Here is a 20,957-nt window from a genome sequence, read left to right as displayed (position 1 = left end):
ACGCTCGAACAATGGAGTGTGTGGTGGGTTTAACCACCAAGTTCGAGTGCTACCTCGAGACAGGGACACTTAAGCATTTTCTGTCTCGCTCATGATGGTGAGGTGATAAGGAGTATTCTCGCATGTGTAGCAACCAAGGGCCTCTCAACTAACATATTTTGGACATGGTATGATGTAAATCTTCTAATTCGATTACTATGATAAGTGTGGGTCCAAATACGGTCAAATGCATGAGTGCATAGAATCATGCACAAGTTATCCTATTATAAGAGCAAGGCACATGACACAAGGGCCATGGCACAAATTTGTCTCATTCATATGACCATGAAGTGCTAAGAGAACACCAACACTAAGCATTTCATCAGTGTGATTGACAAGGACATGCATGAAATTACAAAGTGGAAAAAGTATTATGTTCATGCAATGATGCAACCTACACAGGGTTGACTCTAATGTTATACATGCATGAAGTAAATACTTGTTACCGGAAAAGCATTGGTATGGCGTAGAAGTAGCCGAGTCCTGTCTTGACTCTAATTTCTTCGTGACCAGTACCATCTTCTTCTGAGAATAAGTCAAGATAGCAATGTTTCTCCAAAGTACCTAAACCACCAATTAAGCACAATATGGTCCCCAAACTTATTGGGTCCGAAGTAGTTAGTCCAACTACAATATATAGGGTAAGATCACTCAATTATGTGCATATAGATATAAGTTTTACTTTCAAGCACACCTTAACCTTTTAATGGATACGTCTGATTTACCATATACATATATTGGATCAAAGATACGATAGACACGGCATGTGCATCTACACATAGTAGATATGCCTACACAAGCCTATCAAAATCCAAGGATATACAATTTGGACAAATGAACACATAATTGTCAATTACAGAACATTCATGTCGTCCAAAATGGATCAGGGTGACAAATCAACATATGATAGCACCCCAAGTTCAACACATGAACCGGTCAAAGCATCAAACCATGTAAGGTATGCATTTTGCACAACCTTACATGCATGTCTCACCCCAGTACATGTATAAGTGTAGGTAATATGATTATAACTCCCACAACATTATGAAATAAATAGTACGAGCTCAAAGACATGCATGGGAGATTACTGGGGACACATGAATTTCTCGGCAAGTTATGTAGGTCAAATGAAGACAAAGCCGAAATAAAATGACCATGAAAAACACTACCAAGCCAGAGATACCATGTGTGAGAGAACACAATGGTATTTAGAATTATCAGTGGTGGTAGATGCCAAACGAGCACAAAGATCATTTTATACTCACACAAGTGTGATATGGGAGTTCAACCATAAGCATAATGTTTAGATGTCATATGTTAACATCCCAATTAGTTAGATCATAGTGTAGAGAAATAATTCGAAAGGCATGCACCAACTATGCCCTTCTTTTAGGTACGATATAGCGGCTAAGCCATGAGTATTGGTGTAGGACGTCATACTCACGCACATCTAAGGGATTTAGACACCAACAGGGTTATTATGCGAATTAAGACATGTGGAGCATGACACGCCACACAGTTATAGAATAACCCCATGTGGTAGATTCTGAGTGGCATACATCGGATGTTTTATCTTACCAGGGGATGTGACGTGCACAAAGCATATCACACTCCGTTAATGTGATAATCCATGTATTTATCATACAAGGCAATCAATCATCCAACTAAGCTGATAAGTGGATGCCAATTTGAACTTCGGATGGCTTTGACATCAAACGAATTGATTGGATAATCTTGCACCGTGAATACTAGATGGAATCCAATACATATATATATATACATTTTGGGTTAGTGATGTGCGTAGAGCAGAACACCCCCCCTTAATGTGATGAGCTATTAACGTCTCAAAAGACCCACACAACGGTGCAACTAGGATGCATGTAATGATCAGGACTACACACAACTATATGACATACATAACGACCTACACATGATAGATAACATATAACAATCATACTAGTAGGCGCAACATGTCAAAGTACATGCTAGGTACCAAACCTAGACATGAGAAGGAGTGGGGCAGGCAACTTTCAATGTAAACAATTTAAGTACAAGTTACCGCAAAGAGGCACATTAGATATGGGATATGGGCTCGATAATCCAAATGACTTGGCTTGAGATAATACAAATGATGAAGAGTCCTCAAATCTTCATTGTGTATCCAAGTCTCCAATGTCCTCCAAAATGACCTATTGATCAAGTTTGAGCTTGTTGGTCCCCAACTACGTTGGGTCCTAAGAGGTTAGTCACAATAGGCTTGGCAACCCAAATGGTTCTTTTCTTGACACCATTTTGAGTACCAACAAACTTGGCAAACACATTGCCAACCTTATCCTTCCCAAGGGAATAGCTATCATCAATAGCGATTGGGTTGGATAAGTTACCTCTCGTGCAAGACGAAGCGACGTGACCCTTCTCACAACATAAGTAGCAACATCTACCCTTTGCTTTCTTCCTAGTTGATTTCTCACCTCGGGGAGTGTTGGCTTGGGTCTTATTGGGAAGAGGCCTTACTTCAACTTGTAGCCGAGTATGTGATTGAGTTTGTGGCCGCTTCCCTTGTTGCTTGTGACTTTGAGACTTCGTCTTCCGAGGGCAAGATCTAACATGGTGCCCTTTAACTTTGCACTTGAAGCAAATGATTTTGGCCGAATTATTGACTTGTTCTAGGCCACTCTTGTTCTTGTTTGAGTTTACTCCAACATCATTTTTGTCATTCGGAGATGTTTGCTCATGCATGACGTTGTTGGGTGTGGACATCCCTTCATGACACTGTTCCAAGTCTTTCTTCAAAGAAGTGACTTGGGCCTTGAGCTCTTTGATTTCCTCTGCACGGTTAGTATCAACGCAAGTACTAGAGGAAGTGTAAGCTTCAATGTTAGAGCAGGCAAGGAAAGTAATTCATCACACGAGGTAGCAACATTATGAGTAGACGAATTACGATGACTAGCACATGGAAATATAGTACTTTGACTAGAAGTAGTGCCATTGTCCACATGAGGCTCAGTTGATGTTACCTTGGTGATGATAGCCTCATGAGCTAACTTTTGCACATTATGGGATGTTAGAAGATCGGCATGAGAGCTTGTGAGCATTACATGGTTTTCTTCCAACTTCCCATAATTGCTAGTTAGTAAATCAAGTTGAGCACGTAGCTCAACATTCTCCTTCAATGTTGATACTTCAAATGAGGTAGAGTTAGATGTACAAGTATCATCAACAATATGAGAGGAGTAAGTAGCAATTAGAGACTTCTCATGAGTAGATTGAAGCTCCTCATAGATCTTAGAGGTTTTGATGAGCTCTCCCTTGACACTATTGCATTCAAGGAGAAGGACCTAAAAATCCTTTTTAAGTTTATCATGAGCAACTTAAATCTCTTCTTTTGAAGATCTTAAGTCTCTACATGCTTGATGACTCTTCTCAAGTTCATGTTCAAGTTGTTCACTTTTAGCTTGTTCATGATTAAGTGAATCATTACAATTTTCAAAGTATGCAAGAACATCTTGGAATCTTTGAAGACGTTATTTTTAGCTTTATGAAGAATTTTACTGATCACATAGATATTTTCAGTCAAGTCATCATCATCATCCTTATCGCAAATATCATCGTTATTGCACAGGGAAGATGATACCTCATTATTACCTCTTGCCATGAGGCACATGTGAACCGGAGGAGTTGATGATGATTCTTTTGGTGAATCAGATTCTTCATTAGTCAAAAGTACTTCATATTTCTTGATTTCCCCTAAATGATTAGTCATAGAGCAACTAGGGAGAAACAAGATATTTGATCAAGAGGACACGGGAAAGCAGGCATATCACCACAAACATTTGTCGAGGGATCTTTAGGTGAAATGCATGGCCTATCAGCACAATAGTTTACACTATGTGTGGTGCTAGATATGCTCGTGTCCATAGAGGCTATGACACTTTCATCAACATATATTTCTTCACTCACCATGTCATTACCTTGTGAGATTGAAGATGTTGAGGTGTGCAAGCAATCGGATATGGAAGTAGTGGTGGACTCTTTATGATCGAAAAGAGTGAGGAGCTCATGCACCAACTCCTTCATCATAATATCGTCTTCATCAAGATTGGACCCACCATATAAATCTTCAAGTTTAGTCCAAACTTCATGAGCTGACTTGCAAGTCGAGATAGACTTAAACACCTCAGGACTTATGGTTCGATGAATGGCAAGAAAAGCCTCACAATCAAGATACATTTCATTAGTAGATGAAGATGCATCATCCTTTTTGTCGGCAATCCCTACAAGAACAATTCGTAAAATATTTGGGCCCATGGTCCGAAAGTGATGAAGCATACGAATTCTCCATAGGGTATAATTTGTGCCATCAAAGTCAAAGGTGTCATTGTGCACTAATCCAAAAGTCGACATCGATACTCTCTAGGTTGTGAAACCCAATTAAAGAGAGACCTTGCTCTGATACCAATTGAAAGGACCACGATGACGCCTAGAGGGGGGGTGTGTGAATAGGCTATTTAAAAACTTCTTTGGATTTGGCTTAAACCTAATGCGGAAATAAACTAAGAGGATACTTTTCAGGCACAAATCCTAAATGCAATAGGCACCGCAACGTGTACCAACAACACGATCTACCAAGATGGACACACCACGGTTACTAACAAGCAAAAGTAAGTTACACAAACTTACTTGAGCTATATCACACGACAAGTAGGTGAACGACACAAGATACTAGATCACACTATAGCACACGATATATCAAAAGCTGCAAGTGTGAACGTGTGGATATAGAGGGTATGCTTGAACGATTAATCTTGTACAAAGAAATAGCCAACACAATATAATGAGCACAAACAATATGCAATGTATGTATGCTCAAGTAACACAAGTAAACCACAAGTAAGGAGTTAGGGTTAAGGATAACCAAGGTCACTGAGACAAAGATGTATCCCGATGTTCACTTCCTTGGAGGGAAGCTAGTCACCGTTAGAGAGGTGGATGTTACCACGAAGGCACACCAACGCCACGAAGGCTCACCCTATTCTCCTTTTGAGATAACACCACGAAGGCGTTTCTCAACCACTAGTGGTAAGCCTTTGAGGTGGCTTCCAAACCCTCACAAACTTTTCCGGGGGTAATCACACGGATTGATTCCTCTCCGAAGAACTCCTACCGCCTAGGAGTCTCCAACCTCCAAGAGTAACAAGATCACGGGGAATGCTCAAAACTTGCTCAAATCTCAAATAGCTTGCGTTGAGAGGAGGAGAGGGAGACGATCTATCTTTTGATTGGAATAACTCTCAAAGGGGCTCACAAATGCTCTTGGGATCTAAGATTTGGTGTGAGCAAATGTGTGTGAGGTAGAAATGTGTTCTTATGAGGATATGGCTGTGTTGGGCACCCTCTCACGAAGTGGGAGGGGGGGTATTTATAGTGGAGAGGGGAAAATGACCGTTGGGGTCACTTAAGTCTGATAGTGGTCGGACGTCCGACAGTTCTCGGATGTCCGGACGCCCACAAGGGGTCGGGCGTCCGACAGCGGTCCGTCGTCCGAGAGATGTATATATATCAGGAACCACTTTATAGATGAAGAGGGACCGGACGTCCGGAGGGAGCGAGATGTCCGAGACTTTGGCTGTGTTCACGGGCACCGGTTTTTCGAAAGCGGTCGGACGTCCGGCCCTCGGACAGCAGGGGGAGGCCGGAAGTCCGAGTTATTTGACTCTGGATTTCTGTGGTGCAAGGTTCCAGTTTTCCGAAGTGGTCGGGCGTCCGGCCCTCGGACGTCCGGAGGGAGCCGGAAGTCCGAGTTATTTGAGTCTGGATTTCTCTGGTATAAGGTTCCAGATTTCCTAAGTGGTTGGGCGTCCGGCCCTCGGACGTCTGGAGGAAGCCGGATGTCCGAGGCATTGGTTCTGTTTTCAGATAAAAGCAGAGCAGTGGAGATGTGGTATGAGCAGAAAAGTAGAGATGTAGTTTGAGCAAGTTCATCGCAAAACCTGTGATACCCTCTTAATAGTGAGGGATCCCTAAAGACTCAAGAATCATAAAAGGGTACTGATGATCCATACTTGAGTGTATACTTTTATTCACTGATCATCACTCCGCACCACTAACGTCAAAGGAACTGATACCTTTGAGTTAGCCCTTTCACTTGAGCTTGATGTTGTTGTTCCTTCTTGGCTCAAGTTGAAAGCAAGACATGATGAAGTCTTCAAGTAGCTCTCCCATACACAATGTGGAAAGCCTAGCTTATGTATTCATCTTCATTTGTCCACCATGTGAACATCCACAAGAATCAAGCATGTAGTGCTCAGGAATGCTTATCTCGATCTTGTCCTTGTTAGCACATGAGCTTGTCCTTATCAACACATGATCATTAACAACAGCTTAAAGGGGATTAGTGATTATTTATCTATATGTGTGTTGTGAGCAACACCAAAACACGATTAAGGGCATGACTGCACTTTCAAGGGTGCCGACACAGGAATTCTGGTGTTGTTGGTGATGGCGGCGGAGATCGGAATTGCTTTTGGAGAAAAGGGTTCCGAAATCAGGGTTTCCTCCACGGGGGTAAAAATAGGAGCCAAGGTAGGGCACCAGAGGGGGTGGTGTTGGAGAACGTTGCATGGGAAACAAAATTTTTCCTACGCACAGGAAGACCTATCATGGCGATGTCCATCTACGAGTGGAGATTAGATCTACGTACCCTTGTAGATCGCACAACGGGAAGCGTTAAGAAACGCGGTTGATGTAGTGGAACGTCTTCACGTCCCTCGAACCGTCCCACGAACCGTCCCGCGATCCGTCCCACGATCCGTTCCGATCTAGCGCCGAACGGATGACACCTCCGCGTTCAGCACACGTACAGCTTGACGATGATCTCGGCCTTCTTGATCCAGCAAGCAAGACGGAGAAGTAGATGAGTTCTCCAGCAGCGTGACGGCGCTCCGGTGGTGGTGATGATCTACTCCTACACGGCTCCGCCCGAGCTCTATTGAAATCCGATCTAGAGGTAAAACTGTGTGCTATAGGCTAGAGTTCCACGTGGCAAAGTTGTGTCTCAAAAAGCCCTAAACCACCACTATATATAGGAGGGAGGGGGAGGGGCTAGCCTTGAGGGACAAGTCCCTCAAGGTGCACCGGCCGCCAGGAGGAGGAGGACTCCTCCTCCAATTCGGTTTGGGAAGGAGGAGTCCTTCTCTTCCTTCCCACCTCCCTCTTTCCTTTTTCTTTTGGTATTTTTTTTATGTGGCGCCATAGCCCTCTTGGGCTGACTCCACTAGCTCACTAAGGACCTGTGGCGCCACCCTAGGGCCTTGGGATCACTTCCGGGTAGATGGGCCCCTCCCGGTAAACACCCGAAACCCATTCGCCACTCCCGGTACACTGCGGGAATTGCCCGAAACTTTCCGGTAACCAAATGAAACCATCCTATATATCAATCTTCGTTTCCGGACCATTTCGGAAACCCTCGCGACCTCCGTGATCTCATCTGGTACCCTGAACAACATTCGGTAACCACACATATAACTCAAATATACTAAAACATCATTGAACCTTAAGTGTGCAGACCCTGCGGGTTCGAGAACTATGCAGACATGATCCGAGAGACTCCTCGGTCAATATCCAATAGCGGGACCTGGATGCCCATATTGGATCCTACATATTCTTCGAAGATCTTATCAGTTGAACCTCAGTGTCAAGGATTCATATAATCCCGCATGTCATTCCCTTTGTCCTTCGGTATGTTACTTGACAGAGATTCGATCGTCGGTATCCGCATACCTATTTCAATCTCGTTACGGGCAAGTCTCTTTACTCGTTCCGTAATACAAGATCCCGTGACTTACACTTAGTCATATTGCTTGCAAGGCTTGTGTGTGATGTTGTATTACCAAGTGGGCCCCGAGATACCTCTCCATCACACGGAGTGACAAATCCCAGTCTTGATCCATACTAACTCAACGGACACCTTCGGAGATATCTGTAGAGCACCTTTATAGTCACCCAGTTACGTTGCGACGTTTGATGCACACAAGGTATTTCTCCGGTGCCAGTGAGTTATATGATCTCATGGTCATAGGAATAAATACTTGACACGCAGAAAACAATAGCAATAAAACGACACGATCAATATGCTACGTTCATAGTTTGAGTCTAGTCCATCACATGATTCTCCTAATGATGTGATCCAGTTATCAAGCAACAACACTTGCATATAGTCAGAAAACCTTGACTATCCTTGATCAACTGGCTAGCCATTTAGAGGCTTGCTAGGGACATTCTTTTGTGTATGTATCCACACATGTATCTATGTTTTCATTCAGTACAATTATAGCATGGATAATAAACGTTATCTTTAAACAGGAAATATAATAATAACTATTTATCATTGCCTCTAGGGCATATTTCCAACAGGTGGGCCTCACCCAGGCGGCCTCCCTGCGTGGCCAGGGGCAGGCCGCGCCACCAGGGCGCCTGGGGGCCTGGTGATCCCCCTCTGACCTCCTTCAGCCGTGTGGAGTCTTCTAGAACACTGATTTTTATATATTTTTTGTGGAATTTTTCGGGCACTGTAAATATGGGTATAAACGTGCAATTCACAGACATCAGTAGACAGAAACTGGCACTGGGTGCACTGAATTAGTAGGTTAGTTCAAATATGTTGAAAAATGTATGAAAGTGTATAAAACACATAGCAATATCACCCAAATCTTGCATGAAGCAAACATAAATTATATATACGTTTGGGACGTATGAGCAGCTTCCCGGGAGGCGGCGCTAGGACGGGCTCGGGAGGGAAGGGGAGGGGGCTTCAATTCACCGTATATATAAACCACTTCTGGCTGAAATAGAAGTTACTATCAAACTCCAATGGATTGGTCGAATCAAATTCCAAAATACACACATCCTGACAACTTTTAACAGGCCAACTTTCATACTCATTCGATAGAAATTTTAACAGGCCAACTTTCATACTCATTCAATGGATTGGTCGAATCAAATTCCAAAATACACACATCCCTTGCGTGCATGAAGTAGGAGCATCCTGACAACTTTTTTCTCTCCCTTCTTTTTTCACCCTTTCCTCTTTAAATACGGTAGAACCATCATTTCTGTTTGGCCCACACCTCAGGTACTGAGTGCATGTACTTAATTTGATTTTCCGTAAGTGTACATTGTAGCATTAACGCGATCTACACGACCCAGCTTCGCTCGAAACAATTTCCATGATTGTACATTATCCACATTTAGGAGTTCTACACATTGCGTGCAGTTGCTCTGGCTTTTCATGATACCACTATTTTTCTTAATACAGTACAAACACAATCACTTATATATACGCGCATACAACTCATCTCTGTAAACGCACACACACATACCCTATCCCTATGAGCATCTTCGAGAGATTGAGATTGAACTGATATATCATTTTAAAATTTACGAAGTCACCGTAGGCAGTTGCTCTGGCTTTTCATGATACCACAAATTAGCAGCACACTTTGCATGTTTTTTCCCGCGAGAATGCATGCTGAATTGTATTTTCCGAAACATGCATGTTTTCGAACACATGTTCAGTTGTAATTGTAGAAGTATTCGCTCCGATTGAATCGGAGGGAGTAGATTTTCTTTTGGATGTTAGTGTTTTCTCAAGACAAGGATATATTTTTTGCGACAAGGATACTAAAGCTGGTTGTAATGGAGAGTATCATATACTAGTATCATGCATATGATACTAGTGTATGATACTACATCCGTAATGCATAGTATCATATGTTACTAGTAGTATCATAGGATATGTTATTTATTGACATGCATGACACATAGTAGGACAACATTTAATATGTTACGGTATCATGATATGATACTCAACCATCACTTTCTATATTTAATTCTATCTCACCTCATCAAAATTGTCTAGTAATTGACATGTATGATACTACTTATGATACTCCCATTACGACTAGCCTAATACATACTACTCCTTCTACTCGGGTCTGCAAGGTATGGTGGGCACGAGTTTTTAGGTTTTCAACTTCACTAACGAAACATGTGGTAAATACATTTGTAGTGGCATATACCACAACTTTGTTAGTCAAACTGAAGACCTAAAAGGCTAAAAGCCCATGCAAGCCTTACAAATTCAATTGATGGAGTACTATCTCATGCATGCATATGCTTGCAAGCTTTGCCTTGAAGGTACTTCTATAGATTTTAATAGAAAACTACGTACGAAGCAAAATAAATGAATCTAAACTCTAATGTATGTCTATATATATCCGTATTTAGTATTTTAGTGAAACCTTTAAAAAAACTTATATTTAAAAACATAAGAACTACTATATTACTACCTAGCTAGAGTTACGATTACGAACTTTTGGAACATAAACATAGGCATTGGATTGTGTATTCCTCAGTCATCCAAAGAGGTATACTGTTTTAAATCGACGAGATAGCACGTCATCAATACATTTTATAGCCCTGTGCGTGCGAGCACATATCATATATGTTGTGCCCGTGTTCCTCAGTTTTGCAATAATTTGGTTGTCGGGATCCCCAGTGACGATCAAAAGATTTTCTCTCTGTATACCCTGATATTCTACCAGAAAAAGAATCCTGATATTCTTCCTTTATTCAAGAAAAATACAGCTCTATTAGTTTTTTTTTGATAACTAGCTCTATTAGTTGATACGAAGGCAAGTGTCCGAAGTTATATTTGCACCACAACTCCATAAGTCACACACTAATGCAAGGATTCAAAATTATGCACATGTTCCAGACCCAACCAATAAGAATTAATTAACAATATGTTTTTGACGATATACATATGTCCCAGGATCAATGGAAGCTTGCCACCTCAGCATGCTAGATCACCAAATAATTAGATTACAAATTTACAACCGTTATAATTAATTAGGAAGACGTACAATTACACAACAGATCATTTTTGTTAGACCTTGGGCATCACTATATCTGTAAGATCATCCTGATGACCTGATCGACGCATAATTTCTTCTATAATTTCCCATTGATTCCATGCACTCAAGCTATACTTATTTAGCCACATGCACCCGGTTAAACAAAAAGCTCTAGTATTAACTTAACTCCATCGATGGATTGATTTACCCGTAGATCACCGACGGGCTGCCCATCCTCTGGGCTCCCATGTGCGGCCGCCGGGGGGACGGCCTCTCGAGCTTGGAACCCATGCCACCGTCGAAGCCTCTGCTCCCAGTTGAGTCGCCGGACATGGTCATCATCGGCTTCGCCTCGTACACGCCAGCGATGGAGTCCATGTCGTCCATCATCGGCGGCGCCATCTGAAGTAGCTGGTCGCCCTTGTCATCCTCGTCGCCGTCGTCATCGTCACCCCACATCATAGGGCTCTTGCCTCCAGCGTACTGGCTGGACCTCTTCTTCCCCAACGACCCAATGCCGCCGCCATCGCTGCACGCGAAGAAGCTCTCCATTGGCTGCTGCTGCTGCAGGTCTAAGTGACCGCCTCCGTAGAGGTGCAGGTCCTGCAGGGAAGGGAAGCCCATGGAAGCCGGGCCAATGTCCTTTATGGAGCACACGTCGAGGACGCCGGCGTGGCTGCCTAGGGATTTGTACCCGGCAGTAGGGCTCGCCGCGACGTCCCCGGTGGCAAGCGTCTGGTATGCTTTCTCCAGGATGGACTGCATGTACTTTCCCTGGGCTTCAATCCTCATTTGGAGGTGCTTCTGCACCTGCGTGTCAATTGTCATGTACTCATGTTTATGCATGCACGAGCTAACTAATTTAAGCATAATTAAGCAACACAATTAGTGATAATAGAGTAAGCAAATTAAACTTAATAACAGTGTTTATGCATGCATGCATGCATGCATGTAAGATCTAACTAAAAGTTGAGGATCATGAGCTGCATGGGAAGGGTCAGAAAGGGGAGTTGAGTAAACTTCCTAATGCTTTTAAAAGGGAGCAAATTAAACTTCATGAGAAATTGACGGTCTTTTTAGCAGCCACCCATGCGTACTTTGATTCTTGGTTGATTAATCACCTCTAGTTGCTCATGTAGCCTCCTTTGAACCTCCATTTGCATCCTGATGGCCTCGTTCATGTGCACGTTGCGGCTGAAAATAGGATCCACAAACGGTAAAGGAAAAGAGGAGCGAGTGAAAAGCTTAATAATTGGGACATGAGTGAACGCAAAGTAGTTAACATGCATATTCTACTTCTTATTAACTGGTTAACCTACTCGTTCATGTTTCTCCCCAGTATGCCTGAAGAAGAGGCCGCGTTTCTATGCATCTCCATTGCTGCGGCAGCTGCGAAAAGGTTCAGAAACACGAAGATTAATTATGACATAACTATATACTGGTAGATGTAGTTATGCAAAATTCTGTATTCACAATTGAATCGGACAAGTTGGCTCTTACGTACCATCCTTGACCGCATGATCGTTGAAGTCCTTGTGTGGCTGCTTTCCCAGCCTGAATTTCTGCTCATGAAAAGGCCAAACAGATTAGCCAGCATGCATATGTGTGAGCGCATCATACCAACAAGAATTAGACCTAACCCTAATTAGAGGGTGCAACAGCACACATACGGCCGGACGCACCTGAAGGTGGCTCTTGAGGTGGTAGAGAGTGAGCCCCTTGACCCCCATGACCCTCATGATAGTCTTCGGCGTCGCCTCTACAACAAACACAAAGTTCTCAGCGATGGAACTAATAAAAGAAAAAGTGGCTAGCACCCAGCACATGAAGGGTTTTGGAGCCGTACTGTCGGGGCCGCCGAGCTGGGCGACGGCGTCGACGAAGCGCTCATGGAGCTCCACCGTCCACCGGAGGCGTGGTTTGGGATCGGTGGTGAGGACGAGGCCCGAGTCGCCCTGCACGCACATGGGCGCCCCGCCCCTCTCGCCCTGCACCGCCACCACCGCGCCAGCGCTGCTGCTAGTGGCCTTCTTGGAAGAGAACATTCTTGTCTTGTACTATTCTCTCCCCTGCGCTGCCTCTAGTCTCCTCTCTCCCTAGATCTCCCGGATTGAGCCGGTAGGGGGATTGTGGATTGGAGATTCAAGGACAAGGAATAGGGTTCGATCGTCCGCCTCCCGCGCGCTACGAGGCGACGCCGAGAGACCCCTTCTTGTTGCCCTCGCGGTCGTGGCGCTGGGGTGTGTGTGTGTGTGTGTGTGGGGCTAGCTATGCTATAGCTATAGCTAGGTTTGCGTTGGGGTGATGTCTTCTTTCTTTCGCTTACTTGGTCGGGGTGCGTGGCTTTTGCTTTCTTTTTCCGCCCCCCTCTTTCTTGCGAGGAGTCTTCACCTACAAAGCCCCCATGGGTGATATTCTATCATGGCGCAGAAAAGCAACCAGCTCCAAGGCTCCCCCTCCCGCCTTTGGCAAAAGAGGAGAGTCGTGGGGTCTTTCGAAGTTTGCTAATTAGTGATATTCGTCTAGTATGATTTTCATGGGTCCAATACGGTCGAGCATCCGCACTGTTCACAGATACCTATATAAGCTAATAATATCAGAGCAAGACAGAAGAAAAACTAGCTATATATTGCTTTTAGGGGGCTGCTACGGGTCTAAACATGCGTCACCTTGACGTCCGTCCGATCTACACGCACAACCGTTCGATCCGTGCGCGGGGCTCCGGTTGGCACCGAGTGATTCCTAAAATGACGGTCGAGTTGCAGAAACAACCACTTTGTTGCAAAAAATAAACTTTGAATCCATTAATTCCTGAAACAAAGGCCGAGTTCCACCAACAATCGCTTTGTTGCAGATTTTTTTCCGTTCGCCTTTCTGCAACAGCGGCCGTATTGCAGAAACGATTCTTGAAACAACGAACGGGTTGCAGAAACAATTTCTCCAACTCCTGAAACAGCAGCCGCGTTATAGAAACAACGACCGCATTGCAAAAAACTGAAGAGGGGATGAATGACTGCAAGGTTAGAGGAAAGGGAGATGAAGCAGAGGGGAAGAGACGCGAAGTGGCAGCTACGGAGCGAGGGCCGACCCAGGGCAAGGCGGGGCGAGCCGGCGGAGCGGCCGACGACCATGGGGCGCAGCGTGAGCCCCTTGGTGGCGAGCGAGGCAAGGAGGAGCATGGCAGCGGCGATGCCCTGGCGGTAGGCGACGAAGACGAAGAGGTTTGTGATAAATGACTGGATAAGAAGAGGTGCGGCGTTTCAGAGACAAAACTGGGTCCGTGGGATACGTGTTGAGCATACGGCATGGTGGACGTTTTCGCGATATCCATCAGTTAATTCGAAGACTTTTCCTTGCTTTTAGTTATTTATTTATAGATTTTAGATTTTTTACGGGATAGTTATTTGGATTTTATTTAGGTTTAAACATAGTTATTTAGCTATTTATACATGTAGTAAGATTAACCGGATTATACAAACTGAGCAAGTTACACAAAACCTCGACGATTATTGTTAGGTATTTATAAACCGCTGGTTTTAACCATTTTTTTCCAACAAACCACCGTCCCGAGGCAGCTCTTCATAAATATCAACTAGTATCAATAATGGGAGGCTAAGGCGTGTGTGAGTGCATCGTCTCTTATCACGTTATCATAAAAGCATTAATAATTTAAAATACAACCATATCAATGTGTTGTTTTTTATGAGTTGTATCTACATTTAATAATTTAGAGTAATGCATGCATATAATTGGGTTAGAACCATTTTTTGCTTATGACCACGTGCAAGTAGGGATGCAAGCGGCGCGGGACTTCCCACTAAGCCACCCCACCGCCCCGCAAAATAGGTTCGCAAAACACCGTTGGGCTGTCTGCGTCGTCTCCAGCAGGCTGACGCGGTCACGCCGCTCTGTCCGCTGGGCGTCCCGCATATCCCGTGTAACGCTTTTCAGGCCCATTCTCTGAAGAAAAATACCAATATCTCCTGACGAAGAAAGTTCCCACAACGCCATGTTGAGAGGAGGTGAGGAGTTTCGGGAGCTCGTGTTCGAGACTCCGCATGGCCGTGCCGAGAAGCTCCTGCGCATGGATGAGGAAGAGCGAGCTGCCAAAGGAGTCTTCGTCGGGGTGTCACTTCTCGAGGAGGATGGCGGCGGCTTCCACGGCGGGAGCGTGCGGCCAGGGGCAAGGGGCTCCGGATGTCGACGCGCGTCATCGTTGCGTGCTGCCGGCGACCGACGCTTGATGGGCGGACGATGCGTGCCAGGGAAAGAGACCGTGCATGGCTTAGGGCTGAGCTAGCTGAGCGACTGGACATGGCAGGAAAGCCGGTGGAGCGCTCGGCTGAGCTAGCTTAGCGTGCCTTAGTTTGCAAGGAGGGAAAGAACATGGGCATGACTCATCTGGAGAAGTCGCTGCAGCTACTATCTTGTCTTTCTGCACCTTCATGTTGGTGTGCTGATATTAGAGACAGACCGCTTGATTCGCCAAATTAGACAAGCATTGGCCGAACTGCATAATGTTTTTCTGTGTCTAATTGTCTTATGCGGGTGTATGCGGGCTGATGCGGGATGCCGCACTGCCCGCGTTGATTCTGGCGGTGTGTGACGGCCAGCCGCAAGCGCCCGCAGACGCAACACTATCCCACTTTACAGTTTGGCGAGCAGCCGCTTCCCGTCCCGCTTGCAACATGACGTACAAGGGTTGTATGTTAGTTAAGATACAACATCAATCTCTTTCTTCATTAACTACTATTCCACGCCAGCAAAATGCCTATGAAACCGTGGTAAGAAACTAGCATTGACACATGTCTAAGGCTGGCAATAGTGGAAGTAACTTAGATGGTAACATATACTTGAGACTAGCAAACATGCTGATGTGGCAGATAATTAAAGAAGAGAGAGGGGGTTAGAGTAACATAGGTAGATACCATAACATGTTAAATGCTATGCAATAATTTGTCATGCATGTCAATAAACGAGATCATCTATGATACTACTCCCTCCGTCACGGTTTAGAAGGCACGCTTGAAAAATCTCTGGGACAAAGGTAGTCACCGATTGGTTGTGAGATGTAGCAGGTGTAGATGCTAATGCGCCTAATCAACTGAGAAAATACTACTACTAATGCGTAAGGAGCAAATTGGAAGGGCGCATGCATAAGTAGTACCACTACTAATTAATAAGAGTAATTGCTATCGCGCCTTAAACCTTGTGTATTTTGGAAAGGCACGCAAGTTTAACTGTGCCTTCTAAACCGTGACGGAGGGAGTAGTTTATGCTACTATGCATTATAGAGGTAGTATCATACAATAGTATCATATGCATGATACTACTATATGATACTTCCCACTATGACCAGCCTAAGCATGGTTTGACAACATTCATGACTGGTGGGACCCAGCTATCAAGGCTGCCGTAGTAGTTTATTAGGTGGACAATATGTTGAGGAGTATGTCAATAAGTGGCCATGGATTTTAGAGGGTAACATGTCTGAAAGAAAGAATTCCCATAGGCGGGGCCTAGATGTCACAGAGAGAGAAGCCAGACAATGGCGGAGATCCTCAAGAGTGGCTGAAAAATGACGATTCATGCGATGGTGTTGATGTGTGATGCTACATAGTTTGAGGGGCATAGCCTATGGGCGTGTGCGAACCAAATCATCTACATATAGTCTAGTGACTCTTAGGACCTGCACTAAGTCATATCAAAGTAGTGATGTCCTACAAATACACAGAATTTGGTTGTAGCCTTTTCGAAGTAAGAGTATTGGTTCCATAGAGAGCTCATGAAATTGTGTTGTGCCTCTTATAGAGGTTTCTCGGTACATGCATGTAAGTTATTTTATGTCCAAAGAAAAAGTGGTGCCGAAGAGGAAATACTGATGAGAGCGTGATTGAGTGGCGATTCCCCTAGGCGTACGGCTCCACGGTGACTGCCACCGGCAGGGTGCCTGATGGTGGTCCCTCTTTCGTCGCCGGGGAGGGCTCCCGCGCCGGAGGCGGCCCCTGACGTTCGCTGCGGCCCGTCCCTCTGCTTCCGGCGATCGCTGAAATCCTGGGCGGACTGGGCGGAGGAAGATGATGATTTGGACCCGGTTGAGCTCCCGGTCTCCCTCGCGCCGTAGCAGCTGGGGGCTTTCCTGGCGACGACTCGTCCGGCTCGGTCGCGGGCACGGTCGGTGGTGACTAGGCCGCCGGCGCCCTGCGACAACCGCCCTCTCTGGCCGGCGTGCCACGCTCTCCCTCTCGCCGGGTGCGGTCCGGTGCGCCGCCCGGGCTATCCCCCGCGGCGGCGCCCGTTCCAAGTGTCGGCGGTGGCTCGCCCGTCACCGAGGACTCGTGCCCCCTCGCACCGGCTGCGCCGGCACCGTGGTCGGGGCCTTCTTTGTTGGAAATATGCCCTAGAGGCAATAATAAATTAGTTATTATTATATTTCTTAGTTCATGATAGTCGTTTATTATCCATGCTATAATTGTATTGATTGGAAACACAATGCTTGTGTGGATACATAGACAAAACACTGTCCCTAGTAAGCCTCTAGTTGACTACCTCGTTGATCAAAGATGGTCAAGGTTTCCTGGCCATAGGCAAGTGTTGTCACTTGATAACGGGATCACATCATTAGGAGAATCATGTGATGGACTAGACCCAAACTAATAGACGTAGCATGTTGATCGTGTCATTTTGTTGCTACTGTTTTCTGCGTGTCAAGTATTTGTTCCTATGACCATGAGATCATATAACTCACGGACACCGGAGGAATGCTTTATGTGTATCAAACGTCGCAACGTAACTGGGTGACTGTAAAGATGCTCTACAGGTATCTCCGAAGGTGTTCGTTGAGTTATTATGGATCAAGACTGGGATTTGTCACTCCGTGTGACGGAGAGGTATCTCGGGGCCCACTCGGTAATACAACATCACACACAAGCCTTGCAAGCAATGTGACTTAGTGTAAGTTGCGGGATCTTGTATTACGGAACGAGTAAAGAGACTTGCCGGTAAACGAGATTGAAATAGGTATGCGGATACTGACGATCGAATCTCGGGCAAGTAACATACCAAAGGACAAAGGGAATGACATACGGGATTATATGAATCCTTGGCACTGAGGTTCAAACGATAAGATCTTCGTAGAATATGTAGGATCCAATATGGGCATCCAGGTCCCGCTATTGGATATTGACCGAGGAGTCTCTCGGGTCATGTCTACATAGTTCTCGAACCCGCAGGGTCTGCACACTTAAGGTTCGACGTTGTTTTATGCGTATTTGAGTTATATGGTTGGTTACCGAATGTTGTTCGGAGTCCCGGATGAGATCATGGACGTCACGGGGGTTTCCGGAATGGTCCGGAAACAAAGATTGATATATAGGATGACCTCATTTGATTACCGGAAGGTTTTCGTAGTTACCGGGAATGTACCGGGAATGACGAATGGGTTCCGGGAGTTCACCGGGGGGGGGGGGGCACCCACCCCGGGGAAGCCCATGGGTGTTTGGGGTGCCACTCCAGCCCTTAGTGGGCTGGTGAGACATCCCAAGAGAGGCCTATGCGCATAGGAAAGAAAATCAAAGAGGAAAGGAAAAAAAAGAAGGAGGTGGGAAAGGGAAGAAGGACTCCACCTTCCAAACCAAGTGGATTTCGGTTTGGGAGGGGGAGACCTTCCCCCTTGGCTCGGCCGACTCCCTTGGGAGTCCTTGGACCCCAAGGCAAGTCTCCCCCCTCCTCCTCCTATATATAGTGGGGTTTTAGGGCTGATTTGAGACGACTTTTCCACGGCAGCCCGACCACATACCTCCACGGTTTTTCCTCTAGATCACGTTTCTGCGGAGCTCGGGCGGAGCCCTGCTGAGACAAGGTCATCACCAACCTCCGGAGCGCCGTCATGCTGCCGGAGAACTCTTCTACCTCTCCGTCTCTCTTGCTGGATCAAGAAGGCCGAGATCATCATCGAGCTGTACGTGTGCTGAACGCGGAGGTGCCGTCCGTTCGGTACTAGATCGTGGGACTGATCGCGGGATTGTTCGCGGGGCGGATCGAGGGACGTGAGGACGTTCCACTACATCAACCGCGTTCACTAACGCTTCTGCTGTACGATCTGCAAGGGTATGTAGATCACTCATCCCCTCTCGTAGATGGACATCACCATGATAGGTCTTCGTGCGCGTAGGAAATTTTTTGTTTCCCATGCGACGTTCCCCAACAGTGGCATCATGAGCTAGGTTCATGCGTAGATGTCTTCTCGAGTAGAACACAAAAGTTTTTGTGGGCGGTGATGTGCGTTTTGCTGCCCTCCTTAGTCTTTTCTTGATTCCGCGGTATTGTTGGATCGAAGCGGCTCGGACCAACATTACTCGTACGCTTACGAGAGACTGGTTTCATCGCTACGAGTAACTCCGTTGCTCAAAGATGACTGGCGGGTGTCAGTTTCTCCAACTTTAGTTGAATCGGAATTGACTGAGGAGGTCCTTGGATGAGGTTAAATAGCAATTCATATATCTCCGTTGTGGTGTTTGCGTAAGTAAGATGCGATTCTACTAGATACCCATGGTCACCACGTAAAACATGCAAACAACAAAATTAGAGGACGTCTAACTTGTTTTTGCAGGGTATGCTTGTGATGTGATATGGCCAACGATGTGATGTGTTATATTGGATGTATGAGATGATCATGTTGTAATAGTTAATATCGACTTGCACGTCGATGGTACGACAACCGGCAGGAGCCATAGGGTTGTCTTTATAACTAACGTTTGTGCTTGCAGATGCGTTTACTATTTTGCTAGGACGTAGCTTTAGTAGTAATAGCATGAGTAGCACGACAACCCCGATGGCGACACGTTGATGGAGATCATGATGATGGAGATCATGGTGTGACGCCGGTGACAAGAAGATCGTGCTGGTGCTTTGGTGATGGAGATCAAGAAGCACGTGATGATGGCCATATCATGTCACTTATGAATTGCATGTGATGTTAATCCTTTTATGCACCTTATTTTTCTTAGAACGACGGTAGCATTATGAGGTGATCTCTCACTAAAATTTCAAGACGAAATTGTGTTCTCCCCGACTGTGCACTGTTGCTACAGTTCGTCGTTTCGAGACACCACGTGATGATCGGGTGTGATAGACTCAACGTTCACATACAACGGGTGCAAAACAGTTGCGCACGCGGAACACTCGGGTTAAGCTTGACGAGCCTAGCATGTGCAGACATGGCTTCGGAACACATGAGACCGAAAGGTCGAGCATGAATCATATAGTTGATATGATTAGCATAGAGATGCTTACCACTGAAACTATTCTCGACTCACGTGATGATCGGACTTGAGATAGTGGATTTGGATCATGTACCACTCAAATGACTAGATAGATGTACTTTTTCAGTGGGAGTTCTTAAGTAATATGATTAATTGAACTAATTGTCATGAACATAGTCTAATGGTCTTTGCGAATTACGATGTAGCTTGCGCTATAGCTCTACTGTTTTTATATGTTCCTAGAGAAAATTTAGTTGAAAATTGATAGTAGCAAACTTTGCAGACTGAGTCTGTAAAACCAAGGATTGTCCTCGTTGCTACGCAGAAGGCTTATGTCCTTAATGAACCACTCGGTGTGCTGCACCTCGAGCGTCGTCTGTGGATGCTATGAACATCCGACATACACGTTTCTGATGACTACACGATAGTTCAGTGCAAAATACTTAATGGCTTAGAAGCAAGGCCCCGAAAACGTTGTAAAACGTCACGGAACATAAGTGATGTTCTAAAGAGATGAAATTGTGATTTCATGCTTGTGCCCTTGTTAAGAGGTACGAGACCTCCAACAAGATTCTTTGTCCACAAAGTAAAGGAGAAAAGCTCAATCGTTGAGCGTGTGCTCAGATTGTCTGAGTACGACAATCACTTGAATCAAGTGGGAGTTAATCTTCCAGATGAGATAGTGATGGTTCTCCAAAAGTCACTGCCACCAAGCTTTGAGAGCTTCGTGATGAACTATAAC

The 20,957-nt window shown here is 45.3% G+C and overlaps 1 protein-coding gene across 2 annotated transcripts; it reads right to left on the bottom strand.

The window, feature by feature from the left end:
* Nucleotides 1–10,812: 10,812 nt before the first annotated feature.
* Nucleotides 10,813–13,322, bottom strand: LOC123402046 (myb family transcription factor IPN2). Of its 2 annotated transcripts, none has more exons than XM_045095904.1 (6): nt 12,799–13,322; nt 12,635–12,711; nt 12,457–12,514; nt 12,272–12,341; nt 12,050–12,146; nt 10,813–11,762 (listed from the first exon to the last, which is right to left on the bottom strand). In XM_045095904.1, exons 1-6 carry the CDS (start codon nt 12,995–12,997, stop codon nt 11,157–11,159), a joined length of 1,107 nt encoding a protein of 368 aa, XP_044951839.1. In that variant the 5' UTR covers nt 12,998–13,322; the 3' UTR covers nt 10,813–11,156. The 2 variants fall into 2 exon arrangements, with proteins under 2 accessions (XP_044951839.1, XP_044951840.1); XM_045095905.1 differs by having other exon boundaries at nt 12,074–12,146; nt 12,799–13,321.
* Between the last annotated feature and the right edge of the window lie 7,635 nt (nt 13,323–20,957).

This window comes from Hordeum vulgare, chromosome 6H, assembly GCF_904849725.1.
Source record: "Hordeum vulgare subsp. vulgare chromosome 6H, MorexV3_pseudomolecules_assembly, whole genome shotgun sequence".
In the NCBI taxonomy this organism is placed as follows: Eukaryota; Viridiplantae; Streptophyta; class Magnoliopsida; order Poales; family Poaceae; genus Hordeum; species Hordeum vulgare.
Note: the sequence above shows the minus strand (reverse complement) of the source record. Positions and strands in the feature narration are given on the sequence as shown.